The sequence below is a fragment of the Telopea speciosissima genome, chromosome 10 (assembly GCF_018873765.1).
Source record: "Telopea speciosissima isolate NSW1024214 ecotype Mountain lineage chromosome 10, Tspe_v1, whole genome shotgun sequence".
NCBI classification, from domain to species: domain Eukaryota; kingdom Viridiplantae; phylum Streptophyta; class Magnoliopsida; order Proteales; family Proteaceae; genus Telopea; species Telopea speciosissima.
Window position 1 is genome coordinate 13,811,824 of NC_057925.1, and position 13,795 is coordinate 13,825,618.

General features: G+C 39.7%; 1 protein-coding gene across 1 annotated transcript in view; it reads right to left on the reverse strand.

Annotated features, from left to right (window-relative positions):
- Nucleotides 1-13,795, reverse strand: part of LOC122642182 (rho GTPase-activating protein 7-like) — a 120,601-nt gene that overhangs the window by 24,335 nt on the left and 82,471 nt on the right. Inside the window, exons 14-15 of the mRNA XM_043835610.1 lie at nucleotides 3,852-4,208; nucleotides 1,828-1,877 (exon numbers count right to left, since the gene is read on the reverse strand). Coding sequence (XP_043691545.1) covers nucleotides 1,828-1,877; nucleotides 3,852-4,208 — 407 coding nt within the window. The remainder of the gene's footprint in view (nucleotides 1-1,827; nucleotides 1,878-3,851; nucleotides 4,209-13,795) is intronic.

Below are 13,795 nucleotides of genomic sequence, written 5' to 3' on the forward strand. Positions count from 1 at the left end.
GAGAGGAACTGGAGTACCTTTGCACTCATCCACTCCAAGAGGCGCATGCAGTTGGGGTCTCAACGTTTATCTCGACATGGTGTATATGCACTACAACTTGAGGCTGAAACTGCAACACATACGCATGGGACATGAGGGACAGAGGGGCACCATTGATCTAGGTGACATCTTTCAAGTTGACTCAGACGATGAGGACCCTATTGTGGATTGGGTGAGGGATAGAGGTGAGCCAGTGTTGGATGAGGAGGGAGGTAGGCCCGACCCCATGATAGCTTCTGAGATTGGTGCTGATGTGGACGAGTATATGGCTGACGAGGGTCAGATACATGCAAGGGAAGCCTCACCCATACCATTCCAGCCCACTGGTGGCAATGTTGCTGATGATGAAGACTGGTCTAAGTCCTCAAATGATGATGATGGTGATGCTGGTGGTGGTGATGGTGATGCTGGTGGTGGTAATGCTGGTGGTGGTGATGTTGGTGGTGGTGATGCTGGTGAAGAATTTGACGGCATGCGAGAGCATTATGTGGTAGGCCAGGAGGCCCAGGATACACCCTCACCCCCACCCTCGAGAGGCCCCCTACATACATACAACAGGAAACGTAGGGGTCGACAAACACAGTTGCAACCTGATCACATGGACATTGATAACCTATCTAGCTCTGTTGGTGGTTTGAGTATGGGTGATAGGGAGGGAGGACCGACTGGACATTGGCGTGCCCCATCTTTTGACGCACATACCACTCCATTGGCATCGGATTATGGTGCATCACAACCTTACGGTGGATATGGATATGGATCATCATCATATGGGCAGTTTAGTGGGGTAGGGGACTATGACTACCAGTCCCAGTCCCAGGGACATACTGGATCATCTTTTGTAGATAACATCTTTGCATACCCTAGCGGACCTAGCTACCAACCTCACCAGCCATACATGCAGCCAATGCCATCGCCTCTTGCGCCGGTGCCAACATCATATCACAGTGGATCATCTTCTTCACGGACTGGATCGATTGGTAACCCTAGTTTATATCCTAGGATAGGTTACCTACAGTATGTTGATGATTCCATTTACGTGACACTTGTGGATGACTACACTTGTTTCTTCTCCGATTCTATACCGTGGTCCACATATGTCCTTCAAACGAGAGAGCAATGGACGTCGACTCGGCGAGGCATGAGTGGGATTGATCCAGGGGAGGCACAAAGAACTACTATTAGCGATTTAGCACTTGTAATTTGTAACTTAAGTTGTGATTTCATTAATCTATGTGTATTTAACTATTTATACATTAGGGTCGGCGACCGTATGTCAATCAAGGGTGCAAGCCCAAAACACCAATTTGAATTCACATTTTTACAATTTTATGGTTTAAATGTGTTTATTAAGCTTAAATAAGGCTGTCCATGAAGTTTCAGGCCTAGATATGGCCAAATACCCCCCGAGATGGACCCCCGAAATATTGCAGAAAAAATGCAATATTTCGGTCATATTTCGCGATATCTCGGATATTTCAGATATCTCGGTAGGCCCGAGATACCGATATATCGCGAGATATAGTACTATGTCTAGGACATATAATGCTGATCTCCACAAGAGAGCTTACCCCGGGGGGGGACCCAAATTGAGTTCCTGCCGAGTGCCATCTGTGTAAAATGAATCTTATATGAGGTGTATAGTGCACCCAACTTTTGGCTTATTAATTAACCGATGAAACTTAACATCATAAACTTCCTAAATTGCTTATACGATTCAGTCAGAAACACTGCAGTACTAAAAGAAAGAAAAAATGCTCAGGCAGTTCTTAGCTACGAGAAACTTACTCTTCCTCACCAGAGGAGTCAAATGACTCCATGGACGGATGCTTTCTGGCCTGCAAGAAAAGTCAAGAATATTTCCATAAGAAAAAGTATTGTTAAATACTGAACAGGAATGAAGCACCTTAATAATCTTATTCAAGAAGAAAGTATATCTGGTTCAACACAACATTCTTGGCTTCCAAGAGCACAACAGACTGGCACCTAACATCACATTTTGGAGGAAGCAATATCAAGTTTATCAATGAAATTCAGATATTCTAATATATTCCACCAGTATCATACCATTTTCTCATGCTTAAACCTCTTGTCGCCTTTTACTGCCAGAAATGACCAAAACATAAGATGCGTCTTGATGGACTAGCTTGGTTTGGGTTCAGGTTAATGTAAAATGTCTCCCTCTCTTTAATGGGAAGAAGGGGCACGGACTAGTAAAACGGGAGAAAAAGGAATAAAAAAAGAAAGTTCCCGAGAGGGGCTTTTACTCAAGTCAACCAGCGAGTTCCGCTTTCAGAGCAAAGTGAGCCACACTAGCCTATTACATTTTTCAGCAGCAAGTTACGGAACAAACGAGAAAACAAAGGGCGTGCTAGCGCACTCCGGCTCGCTTTAGCAAGACTGAAAGGTAGAGTGACCACTCCTGAGATCCTTAATCCAAAGAATATACTGCCTAGTTACCTGTACCGCCCTCTCTTTGAGCAATTCTAGTTTGATATCCATCTGTTACTCTATGTTTTGACGTACATCGTTCTGACTTTGGGCTACCTTCTTGTGGTTTGGAAGCCTTTTTAATTAGGGTAAATGAAATTCCGGATCAACAAGCTCGACGAGAGCCACCTCGTCAGTCATTGACATTTTCAAACACAAAAATGATATGATTAGTATGCAGATCGAACCAATTTCCATAAACATTAGAGTTCTTAATTAGTTTTCCACTTTATATAAAGTTTTATTATTTATATCAGGATTTAATGCTTCTAATATTTTAAATTTCAAATAATTTAAGGTTTAAAATATAAAAAAATTCTTTTTTTTTTTCATAATTTTTTTATTTTCCAGAAAGTAAAAATAAATTAAAAAAAAGAAAGAAAAAATCATAAAAAATGAAAAAATATATCCATAATGTATTCAACTACTCATACATTATATGTGACCAACATTGGACCCATTTGCTTCAATGTATCAAAAAAATTTAAAATTTAAAATACAGAAAAATCAGGAAAAATGCAGCAATGATGTCCATAATGTATTTGATACATTACATTTACATGTAAATTTGAACAACATTAGACCCATTCGCATCAATGTATCCATACTTTTTTCAAAATTTTCCATAATTTTTTTATTTTGCGAAAATAAATTTTCCATAATATTTTAAATTTCAAATAATTTAAGGGCAGTATTACTGTATCGATTAGTATCGGTAAGTATTGAGCCGCATCGGATGATACAGCACGATACAATTTTTTAATATAAGTATCAGATACGTATTGTATCGGTATCCTTATAGATATGATATGTATCAGCTGATATGGTACGATTCTTAAATCCTTGGGTGTACCATGATAAATGCTAGGAATTTCACCGGTTTGGGACATTGCATGCACACCTAGGCGGGCGCATCATCTTGTCAACTATGTGTTCCAGTGTATTTAAGTCTGTTCTGGCATTCAATGTATATTCACCAAATGACCAAATCACCACCATACCACAACCACGCATAGACACTACTGTACAGGTATATCCATAGTCAATGCAAAATAGAATAAGCCTAAGACCAGGCTACAGGGGCACAACATAAATTAAGCTTGGAGCCTAGTTAACAATAATATTCTAGACATAATAAGAACACAGCCAAAATTAAAGAACTTCACCAATGCCTGGACAAGAGAATCTTGAAGAACACTTAAGTAGGAGGCCACACATCAGAAACCTCAAGAGCAATCATTCCCAAAGAGCATTATCATTTCTTTTGCTAACCAAGAGAAATTTCATTGAACGTAAATCAGAAAGAGACTGGGACAACTCACATTGCTTCTTTCCCAAAAGGTTGAGCGCTTCACATTGAGATTGGATCCACTTAGTCTACTAGCAGGCTTTTCTGCACATAGCTCAGGTCCAGGCACAGGTAGAGGGAGTCCTGGATCCATTGAAGACAGAAGTTCCCCCATAGATTGATGAGAGTCACTGGCCGGTAAAATGCTAGGAATATCCATATCTGTCATAGAGTTTTTATCACTTCCCTTTCTGAATATTCCTTGCTGCTCATTAAATTGAATATAGGAATCTCCAAGCGACTTGTGAGAATCTACAAGTTCCGTCAGATTTGTCTCTGAAGTGTAATTTTCTTTAGGGGATTCAACATCTGAATCATCACCTCCAAATGCCTATGCATCCACAAAACAAACACTCATTGATCAACCGGAGAAAGAAGGAATGATTAATGCAAAGAAACAAAATAACAAGGTGAAAAGAAACTTGCAGCTATTCATCAGGAATCCATTTCTATTTACCTAAGAATAGAAAAAAACAGAATCCCAAGTTTCAATACATATTATCATGCATTACTACATCAGTAGATATAAGCTAAGAGGATAATTGTAAACCAAGTACAATCATTTCATTTAGGCGGCTAACAATTAAAACTTTCAATCCTACAGGCTAACGTTTCATGTCTCACTTACTCAACCACTCCAAATCTTATAGTTAGGTACTCCATCAGTATAAGGAATATAACTCAAGCTAAGAGATTAGTTCTTTGAATAAAAGATGTCATGCTGGCTAAGTAAGATCCTTGATCAAATAGTAAAGTTCATTTGAATCATCTAGCTAGTTCCAGTTCTATAGAAAGTTCAAAGTAATAAAATGTAAGCTTCATCTAATGGTCTTGTTTGTGATAGATACAGCTGACATTGACACCATTTCTTGATGAATGATTCAAATTAGACTAAAATCAGTAACATATGGCTTACACATCTGTTATTCAAGAGTAGTTGATTCCACATTTCCTCATGTCTTGAAGGACCCCTCAGCAAATATTAAGGGAAACATAATTTGGAGAATCAGATAGCTTATTTGTTTAGTAAACAAGTAACCTATGTAACAGCCACACACACACACATTCATAAGTATATGATCTCCCCTCTCTATTCTTCTATGGCTTGTTCTTCCTCTAATTGCCTGTTTCTTTCTTCTTCTTCTTCTTCTATATTGCTGTTAGTAAAGCTGTTTTACAGGCTGAAATACAAATCAAGTTACAATGCAGGTCTCTCTCTCTAAGCAATAGTAGGGAATTTTATTAATATGGGAAATGGTCCTCTAAGCTGCTGGGGCAGGGTACACTAGCACCTCATATGAAATGACGTAACTGCCCTCTTATGTATGATACTGTTTTGTCACACATTCTTGGTGCCTCCCCCTATGCCGCTTGCTCAGAGAACCCTCTACCTATCAATATACAGAAAACACACACACACACACACACACACACACACACAGCCAAAACATTGAACAATTCCCTCACAAGACAGAGAATCAACACATACAAAATAACAACAGCACCCCACAACAAAATGAAAGGATCCTAATCAGGAAGAGGAACTGATTTCCCCAAAATCAATCCCTGCCTAGCCAATAGACCAGTCATGCCATTTTCTGTCCTTCCAACCGAACAAGCAGTTCACCAGAGAAGCTAAGAACTTGATGAACCCAAGGTTTAAAGTATCGGTATTGAGTATCGTATCGGAAGGGTGATTTTAAGAGACGTATCGAAGATACGTATCGTACGCTACAGATACGCATGGAAATGGTCAATATACACATGGAAATACACTTTTGAAGCAGAATATAAATAAACAATATATAAAATGTATCATGCATAAACACTAAAATGGAGAACAATGTATAACGAAACAAGAAACTTTCATTGATTTTAGTACAAATCCTTGCACATGATCAAGTGTGATGCATCAACTAACTTAGTTTTACATAAATCTATCGATTTATAGCACAAAATAGGATTATAAACCATGATTCAAATTTTGAACACAAAGATAATGTTTTTCTGAAACCTACCTTTTTCTGTAAAATCTCCTTTTTCTGCAAAAACTCCTTCAATCTTTGATCTAAAAAACAAAGTCATAGTCTAATAGTCACATGGCCCTTTAATGGCCATATCAACATGTATCGGTTGGTATCGACCGTATCGGCCGATACATACCGATATGTATCAATATTCTCATAGAACCCTTTAACATACATATCGTAAGTATCAGTCTATATCAAATCATATCGGACCGTATCGGCTGATACAATATGATACCAACCGAGACACCATTTTCTATTATAAAGATGTGTATCGGTATGTATCGTATCGGTACCAACCGATATCGATACGTATTGGTCCGTATCGTATCGGCTGATACTTTAAACCATGGATGTAGCTCAGAATAAGTGGTATCTCCAAGGGCCTTATATGTCCGAGCTTACCCATGATACTATTGTAGCCGAATCAACCTCTATAATTATACTGTCAAAACCTTCCCACAAAGCAAACTCCAATCCCATCTGAAGCAAAACCAATTCTGCTTTAATAGAGTTCCTTCACCAATCAGACCCAAATCTGCCCTCAAACCATCTCCTGCCAAAGATCTAATAACCTCTCCCACTCAAAGTTGCCCTAGGTTGCTTATAGAGGACCCACAAAAGTTAACTTCACCAACCCACCCAAACACCAAAGAGCCTCTCCTCTTCTTTGATTAACAATATTAGACCTAATGATATTTTTCCAATCTGCAAATAAAAAGGTGAGGAGACATCTCTGTAAAGGGGTTCTGCCACCAACCAATGAGCAACATTCACTTCACCCAATCAATCACCAAAAATTCGGAAAAACACTCATCCTGTAACGGTCGAGCATTTCTTTCCTATACATCATAAACCTGCCAACAAAGTAGCCGTCTAAAGAAAAAACTCTCTTGCCCCAAATGATGCTAGAACCACATCAAATCTATCATATCATTGTTAAATGTCCAATACAGATTAAATAGGGTAAGGACATGGAATCATGGCCTTCTGGCAAATGGGCACTCAAGAAACAGAGGGTCCACCGATTTTCCATCCTTATGAAACATATGAAGGGGGAAATTGATGCAGAACCAAGGTGACAAAACCTGATTTGGATTCACAAATGGGTCCAACCAGATAATACACAATTCAAACAATCAAGTGGATGGCAAATCTGTAATTAACAGAAGTCTTGCTAACAATTGGAAAAACCAGTAAATGGAATGGCATGTATGATGGGGGTATTCTTGGAAGAAGAAAGAAATAAAACCTAAACGGGAGTAAAAGGTAAAGGTGGGGGCATTATCAGAAATAAGGGTTTAAAAAAGGAGATAAATTGTGGGAGAGGAATCAAAGTCTGCTTCAACCTTGCACACAGAACCAGCGGTAGTCAAGTTCAGTTCCAAGTGAGAAAACTCACTCATATGGTTTCCGATTGGTATGAAGTTTCAGATGGAAGTCGGGAGATCATGGATACACTGAATCCACTCAGCCATCACTGGAATTAACTTGGGGAAGAATGATATCTAAAAGTTGTAACTGGAACTAGAGGAAGAACTGAACCCAGTTCTGGTTGCAGATATGTTTCTCACAAGAGGAATGAATTTGGGGGGGGGGGGGGGGGGCAATATCCTAAGGTGTAGCCATGTAGGTCGCCCAATGAAGGGAATCCTTCACCCAAAATCTCAGATCAAATGAGCAGCAGATATCCAGGGATATCTACGTCTTCTTCCCACTCCAACCAATAAAACAGGCAATAGGAGAAATAGAATAACAGAAATAAAAGAAAATAAGGAATAGACCAACAAGAAAGAAAAAGGATCTCGCACCGGGATGAGAGAGAAGAAGAGATGAACGAGAGAGGGGGGGAGGAAGGAATAAAGCCAGGCAAGCTCCAAGCCTCCAACCAAACAACTCAAAATTCCATTATCTTCAATCTGTCCAATGAATTGGGTAAAAAGCATATTATAAAAAAAGAAAGTGAGAGTTTTCTAATTGTAGCCTAATGCTGAAATAGAAGTAACATCTAACTCTATCTCCTAATTATCTAAGCCAATCTAAACCTATAATGGAATCAAAATCCAAAACTAAAAATGGAATGAAACTCTAGCCTATGTAAAAGATTGCAAGATAAATCCAAATAAGGAAATAAATAAACTAATAATATCCTACTAGACCCAAATCCCAATTTGAGCCCAGTTCTCAATCGGAACTCTCGGTCCAAAGAACAGCTCCTACATCAATTTCTCCGGTGTTGAGAAAAACTCATCCACAAGTTTTATAGAAGGGCATGGATAAAAGTACTCGAACGGGGGCTAGCTGTTCTTTGTCTGCAACTCAAATAAAATCCAAGATATGAAGCTTTGGGATTGCATCCACTTCTGAAAAATTGTGGGAAAGAACGAACTCATGGTGGGCAATGGATTTCACTTCACTGGCTTCCATCATTACTTGATCCACAATCTTCGGCTTTGATGGGGCAATGGTCCCAGCGCATCTCACAATCAACCAAATCTCCTGACGATCATTGGCAAATGATATCTCTCTGACTGGAATCTGATCGTGGGATTTCACATCTGCAATCAGACCGACAATTAATTCCTTAGCTTCAACCTTGATCTGACCATTTACTTCAGCTTGATCGTCACTTTCTTTGTCCACCTTTTCTGCCACCTCTGATCAGTCTTCTGAAGCTTCTATCATGCTCGACATCTCATCACAGAAGCGGTTAGTATTATCAACAAATACCTTGTAGAATCAACGCGGTTAGGGTTTTGTGACTTGGGTTCCACATCCCCCTTCTCAGCCAGTAGATATCTGTAATCATAATCTTTTTGTGGGCTATCTCTCATCCTAAAGCCTTACATTTGGAAGGCACATGAGGTTTACAAAGATCTTTATAAGGAAAAAGAATGTCATGGTTCTCCAGATCCTCAGGGCAAAGCAAATGCTAAAAAGAAAAAAACAAGCTTTAGAACTCAAAATCCCATTAGAATTTAGAATCCATACCCTCTTATCCTGCCAATCTTGTGTTACAAACCATGGTTTGAGGTATCGTATCGGATCGGCCGATATTGGCCGGATCGGATCGGTATCGGTCGAGGCCGATCCCGAGATTTGACCGATACAACAAGGTTTGACTGGATCGCCCAACTAGATTGGATCAGGCGATCCGATCTGATCCTTTACCGATCCAATTGAATATTTTTTATTTTTTCAAAGTTTTTAAGTTTCTTTTTTTAGTTTTTTATATTATCTTGACCGATACCGATCGATACTAACTGATACCAACCGATTTTGACCAATCCGATCCAGATAATATCGGCCGATCCGATCCCGAGATGACAACACCCACTAACTCTGGCCGATACATGACCCGATCCATAAAAAAAACGATTTTGAGGGGTTTTTTGACTGATCCTGACCGATTTGGACCGATCCGATCCCGATCCGGAAAGGTTTTGGCCATGACCGATCCCGAGTCCGATACCTGGATTTTGAACCTTGATACAAACACATCCTATGCTTGTAACAAAGATTGGACCATACCTATGCCATCTTCTCCAAGACACCGCCTAAACCCAAAGGCCAAAGTTCCACTAAATTCTCCCGGCACAACAACCATACACTCATTTACCATCTTATCTGACAAGTTAGACTATAAAGCCTAAAAAATAAGTCTTTCAATGGCACCTCCCCACTCCACTCCCAACATCCCCCCCCCCCCCCCGCCCCCAAAAAAAAAGATCCTCCAAAAACCCAATCCTCTCTTCCTTACCTACATCATATCCCATCCTCTGTAATAAAAGTTTATTATGTTTCCTCTCTTTTGAAAGCTATCTTTACTTTCTTCTCTGTGATATTTCTTAAGTCTACTATTTCTCTTTCTTTTTAATTCTACTCAAGGTTCTAAAACTCGGGTTTCGACCAGCCAGAAACCGAGATATGGTCGAAATCTGTGATTTTTTCCCAGCCAACTTGAGCTGGTGGTTTCGAGGCCCAGAAATGAATTTTTTTTTTAATCCGATTTTTTGTATACAACCTATTTTTTGACATTCTAAACACAATGCATGAACTATTTTCACAAAAAAAAAAAAAAAAAAAAAAAACAATCAAAATGATACTTGTGGTTTTTTACGCAAGTTTACTAGTGCACGCACAGTGTATTGAGAATAATAGTTGCCTAGACAGACACTTATTTAGTAAGATATTATTCATAAATAAGCAAATACCCCACTATTTGAATCCAACAAAAATATTTATATAATCAAATTCCAAAAGTATAAAAAGTCAACCCCCCAAGTTCAAGAATAAAAACTAGGTTTTCGGCGTTATGTGCAATTTTCAACTTTTAAATGCTGAGGTCTTTCTCAAATCTAAAAATTCCATAAATCTTAATATGGTAAAACATTGCTAAAACCCAAAAGTGTGGTAAATATTCATTTGTTTTGATGTCTAAAAAAATATTCATTCAAAGCGATTTTGACAGTGTTGAATGTTCACGGATTACCCGTGACCTAGACCCTGATACATTAAAGTGTCCAGGTTCATTATGCACATGTTGCATATGTGATTTGGCTGTGATTTTATTTCCTTTATTGTATTGATCTCTGATTATAAATAAAGAGGCTGTGGGCACATTGTTCACAAGCCACATTCAAGCAATTCCACAGACAGCATTTGCGCACACCAAATTAAATTTGACCGGTACATAACTCCTTCAATATAAATCAGATTTAAACAATCTTGGATTTGATGTAGTGGACTCCATGTGCAGCCCACTACATCGATCTCATGGTGAAGGACATGGGAAGCTTAGGCTTGTGAGATTGTAGAGAGGTCAAGACAAGTGACCACATGGTCCATATCATGGATTTGCCCTGCAGATGTTGAAGAGCAAGTGTGGTGGGGACTTGGTGAGGCCAGTGCTGACACACTTTGCCACAAACTACATCGCTTTGAAGAACTTTGAGACGAAGAAAGCGGGACTTAGGTCCATGTTTGCTTTAGAGGATTGGTTTGAATAACAGGAGTATACTTCTCGTGGAGGTTAGGTAGCCCAGGCGACCATTTCTAGTGGCAAGTTCTAGGATGATCTGAAGTCAGTCGTCACAATCTTAGAGTCGATCATCAAAGAGTTGAGGATGATGGACTCAAGAAAAACACCAACCTTACCAAATGTATGGGCAGCGAATGATTTGATGAAGATGCAGGTGCAAAAAGTGTACAGATGAGGTAACACAAAGTTACTTGCAATAATCAAGGATCGGTGGGAGAGGCAGCACATGCATCCAATGCATAAGGCTGGTAAGTGTTTACTTATTCACCTCAATTGAACTTACTTGGCATTTAGTTGCTTATTCACTAGTTTGCATAGTTTTCAGCATACTATCTCAATCCCAAGTACCACTACAATCTCAGACTAAATGAGGTTGGCTACATGGATCCTTGCTCTCCAATCAGTTCTATTTGAAGTCATACTTGAGACCAGGCCTAAACTATGCATATCTTTCCTCACTACTCCTAGGGCCATTTTAGGCCTGCCCTTAGCTCTTTTAGATCCTTCAATCTGAATCAAATCATTCCTCCGAACTGGTGCATCCCAAGGCCTCCGCTGAACATGGCCATGCCACCTCAAACGACTTTCACAGAGCTTATCTTGTATCGGGGCAACTCCCAAATCAGCTCTAATATGGACATTCCCAAGGTTTAAAGTATCAGTATCGGATATCGTACAGGAAGAGTGATTTTAAGAGACGTATTGTATCATATCGGAAGAGTGATTATAAGAGACATATCGTATTGTATCGGAGAGACGAAAGATAGAAAAAGATACGTGTGGAAATGGTCAAGAAACATATGGAAATGCTTAGGAAATATGCAAAATACAGTTTTGAAGCATAAAACACTATAAATAAATAATATGTAAAATATATCATGTATAAAAAGGAAAACAAAGTATGATGACATAAGTGCATTCAATTGATTATATATAAAGGATGAGGTTTCTTATATGCACTAATACCAAATTATTTTAGGTATCATGTCGGCACCGTATTGTGTCTGTACCGTAAAAATAAGATACATATCAGTTAGTATCGGAGGATACAGAAAGATACTTAAAACTTTAGTCATTCCTTACTTTAACCTTCCTAGTTTTGCCGCACACGGCACATCCATCTCAACATCCTCATTTCCACCACACATAGTTTATCTATATGCCGCTTTTTAACTGCCCAACATTCCGCCCCATATATCATATCTGGTCGTACAACTGTCCTAAAGAATCTTCCTCTAAGCTTTAAAGGAATGCGTCGATCACACAACACTCTGGATACACCTCTCCACTTCATCTATCCCACACATAATCCTCTATGTCACCTTCTTTGCTTATGATTGACCCTCGATATCTAAAATAATCACTTTTTGGTATCTCTCTCCTCAATCTTCACCATTTCATTATCCGTCTTAATGTCGCTAAAGTTACACACCATATACTCCGTCTTCGTTCTACTTATCGTAAAGCCTCTTGATTCCATGGTTGGTCTCCATAACTCCAACTTAGTGCTAATCCCTGCTTTTCTCTCATCTACCAAAACAATATCATCAGCAAAAAGCATACACCAAGGTACTGCATCTTGTATGTCCTGGTTAACTAATCCATGATAAGTGCAAACATATACGGACTTAAAGCTGATCCTTGATGTAACCCAATTGTAATTGGGAAATCAATACCTTGACCTCCCACGGTTCTCACAGTAGTCACCACGCCATTAGCGGTCAAACATTAAAATGGATACAGATGAAAGCCTTCAGGGATAGCATTGGGAGTTTCGGCCGAGCAGCAGCCATTTCAGGTTGGATACCACTGCAGCTGGCTGGTCCAATCACCATAGTTTTCATTCATATTTAAGTATGCATGATCGTTTACGGTCACCTAACAATACTCTTTAATAATCTTATGCAACTGAATGGTGGGTGCTATATGGAAGAGACTCACCCAATCTGACCAGAATAGCAGTTAAAGTTCACTCATAGTCATGTTCCACCACCGGGAGTGAGCACAACTGTTGTACGCTATCCCTCATAGACTCCAAGAGACGGAACAAATTTGGTGCCAAGCGGCTGGAGGATTTGGTCTATGTGCATTACAATATGAGACTGAGGGAGGAACACATATGCCTTGGCATGGACAACGTTACGATACAACCCCAATCAAGTTGAATGAAATCTTCAAGCTAGAAGAAGATTATGAGTGGGTCAAGGAACGAGGTGAGCCTGTGTTAGATAAGACTGGTGCTCGGCCCAACACGCAGATTGCTTCCCAGATGGGTGCTGATGTTGAGGAGTATTTGGTGTCAAAGGGTAGAGTTCACTCATAGACCCGGCGTCCATTTAAGCCTCAGCCTGGCGAAGATGATGAGGAAGAATAGTCGCGTTCCTCGAACAGCATTCGCACACCTTCCCCAATTCAAGCCATGATGATGATGATGATGATGGTGGTGATGGTGGTTATGATCATGGTGATAAATTAACAGCCTTATGCAAACCAGATGATGCAAGATGTGAAGCCAGTACTAGAGCTCGTCAGATTCACATGGGAGACTCAGATTGATCCCACGCAGAATCAGGATCAGGATCACGGAGCATGTACTGGGAGAGGCTACTCCACGTAGGCAGTTCAGACCTGAGGAGGAGGCAGCTGGGTAGGCATGGATGTATCAAGCTTGTCTGGCACACTAGATAATGTAGTCCTAGGTAGATAAAGGATCTACCAAGAGCCAGATAAATTAGGACGTTCCAAACAGTTGGCCGATTGGGGTAGATTTGAAGAATTAGGTCAAAACTAGGGTTAGGCTTAGGGTAATGGTGTTGGATCTTATTTGGTAAAGCTAGGCAGGTTTATAGG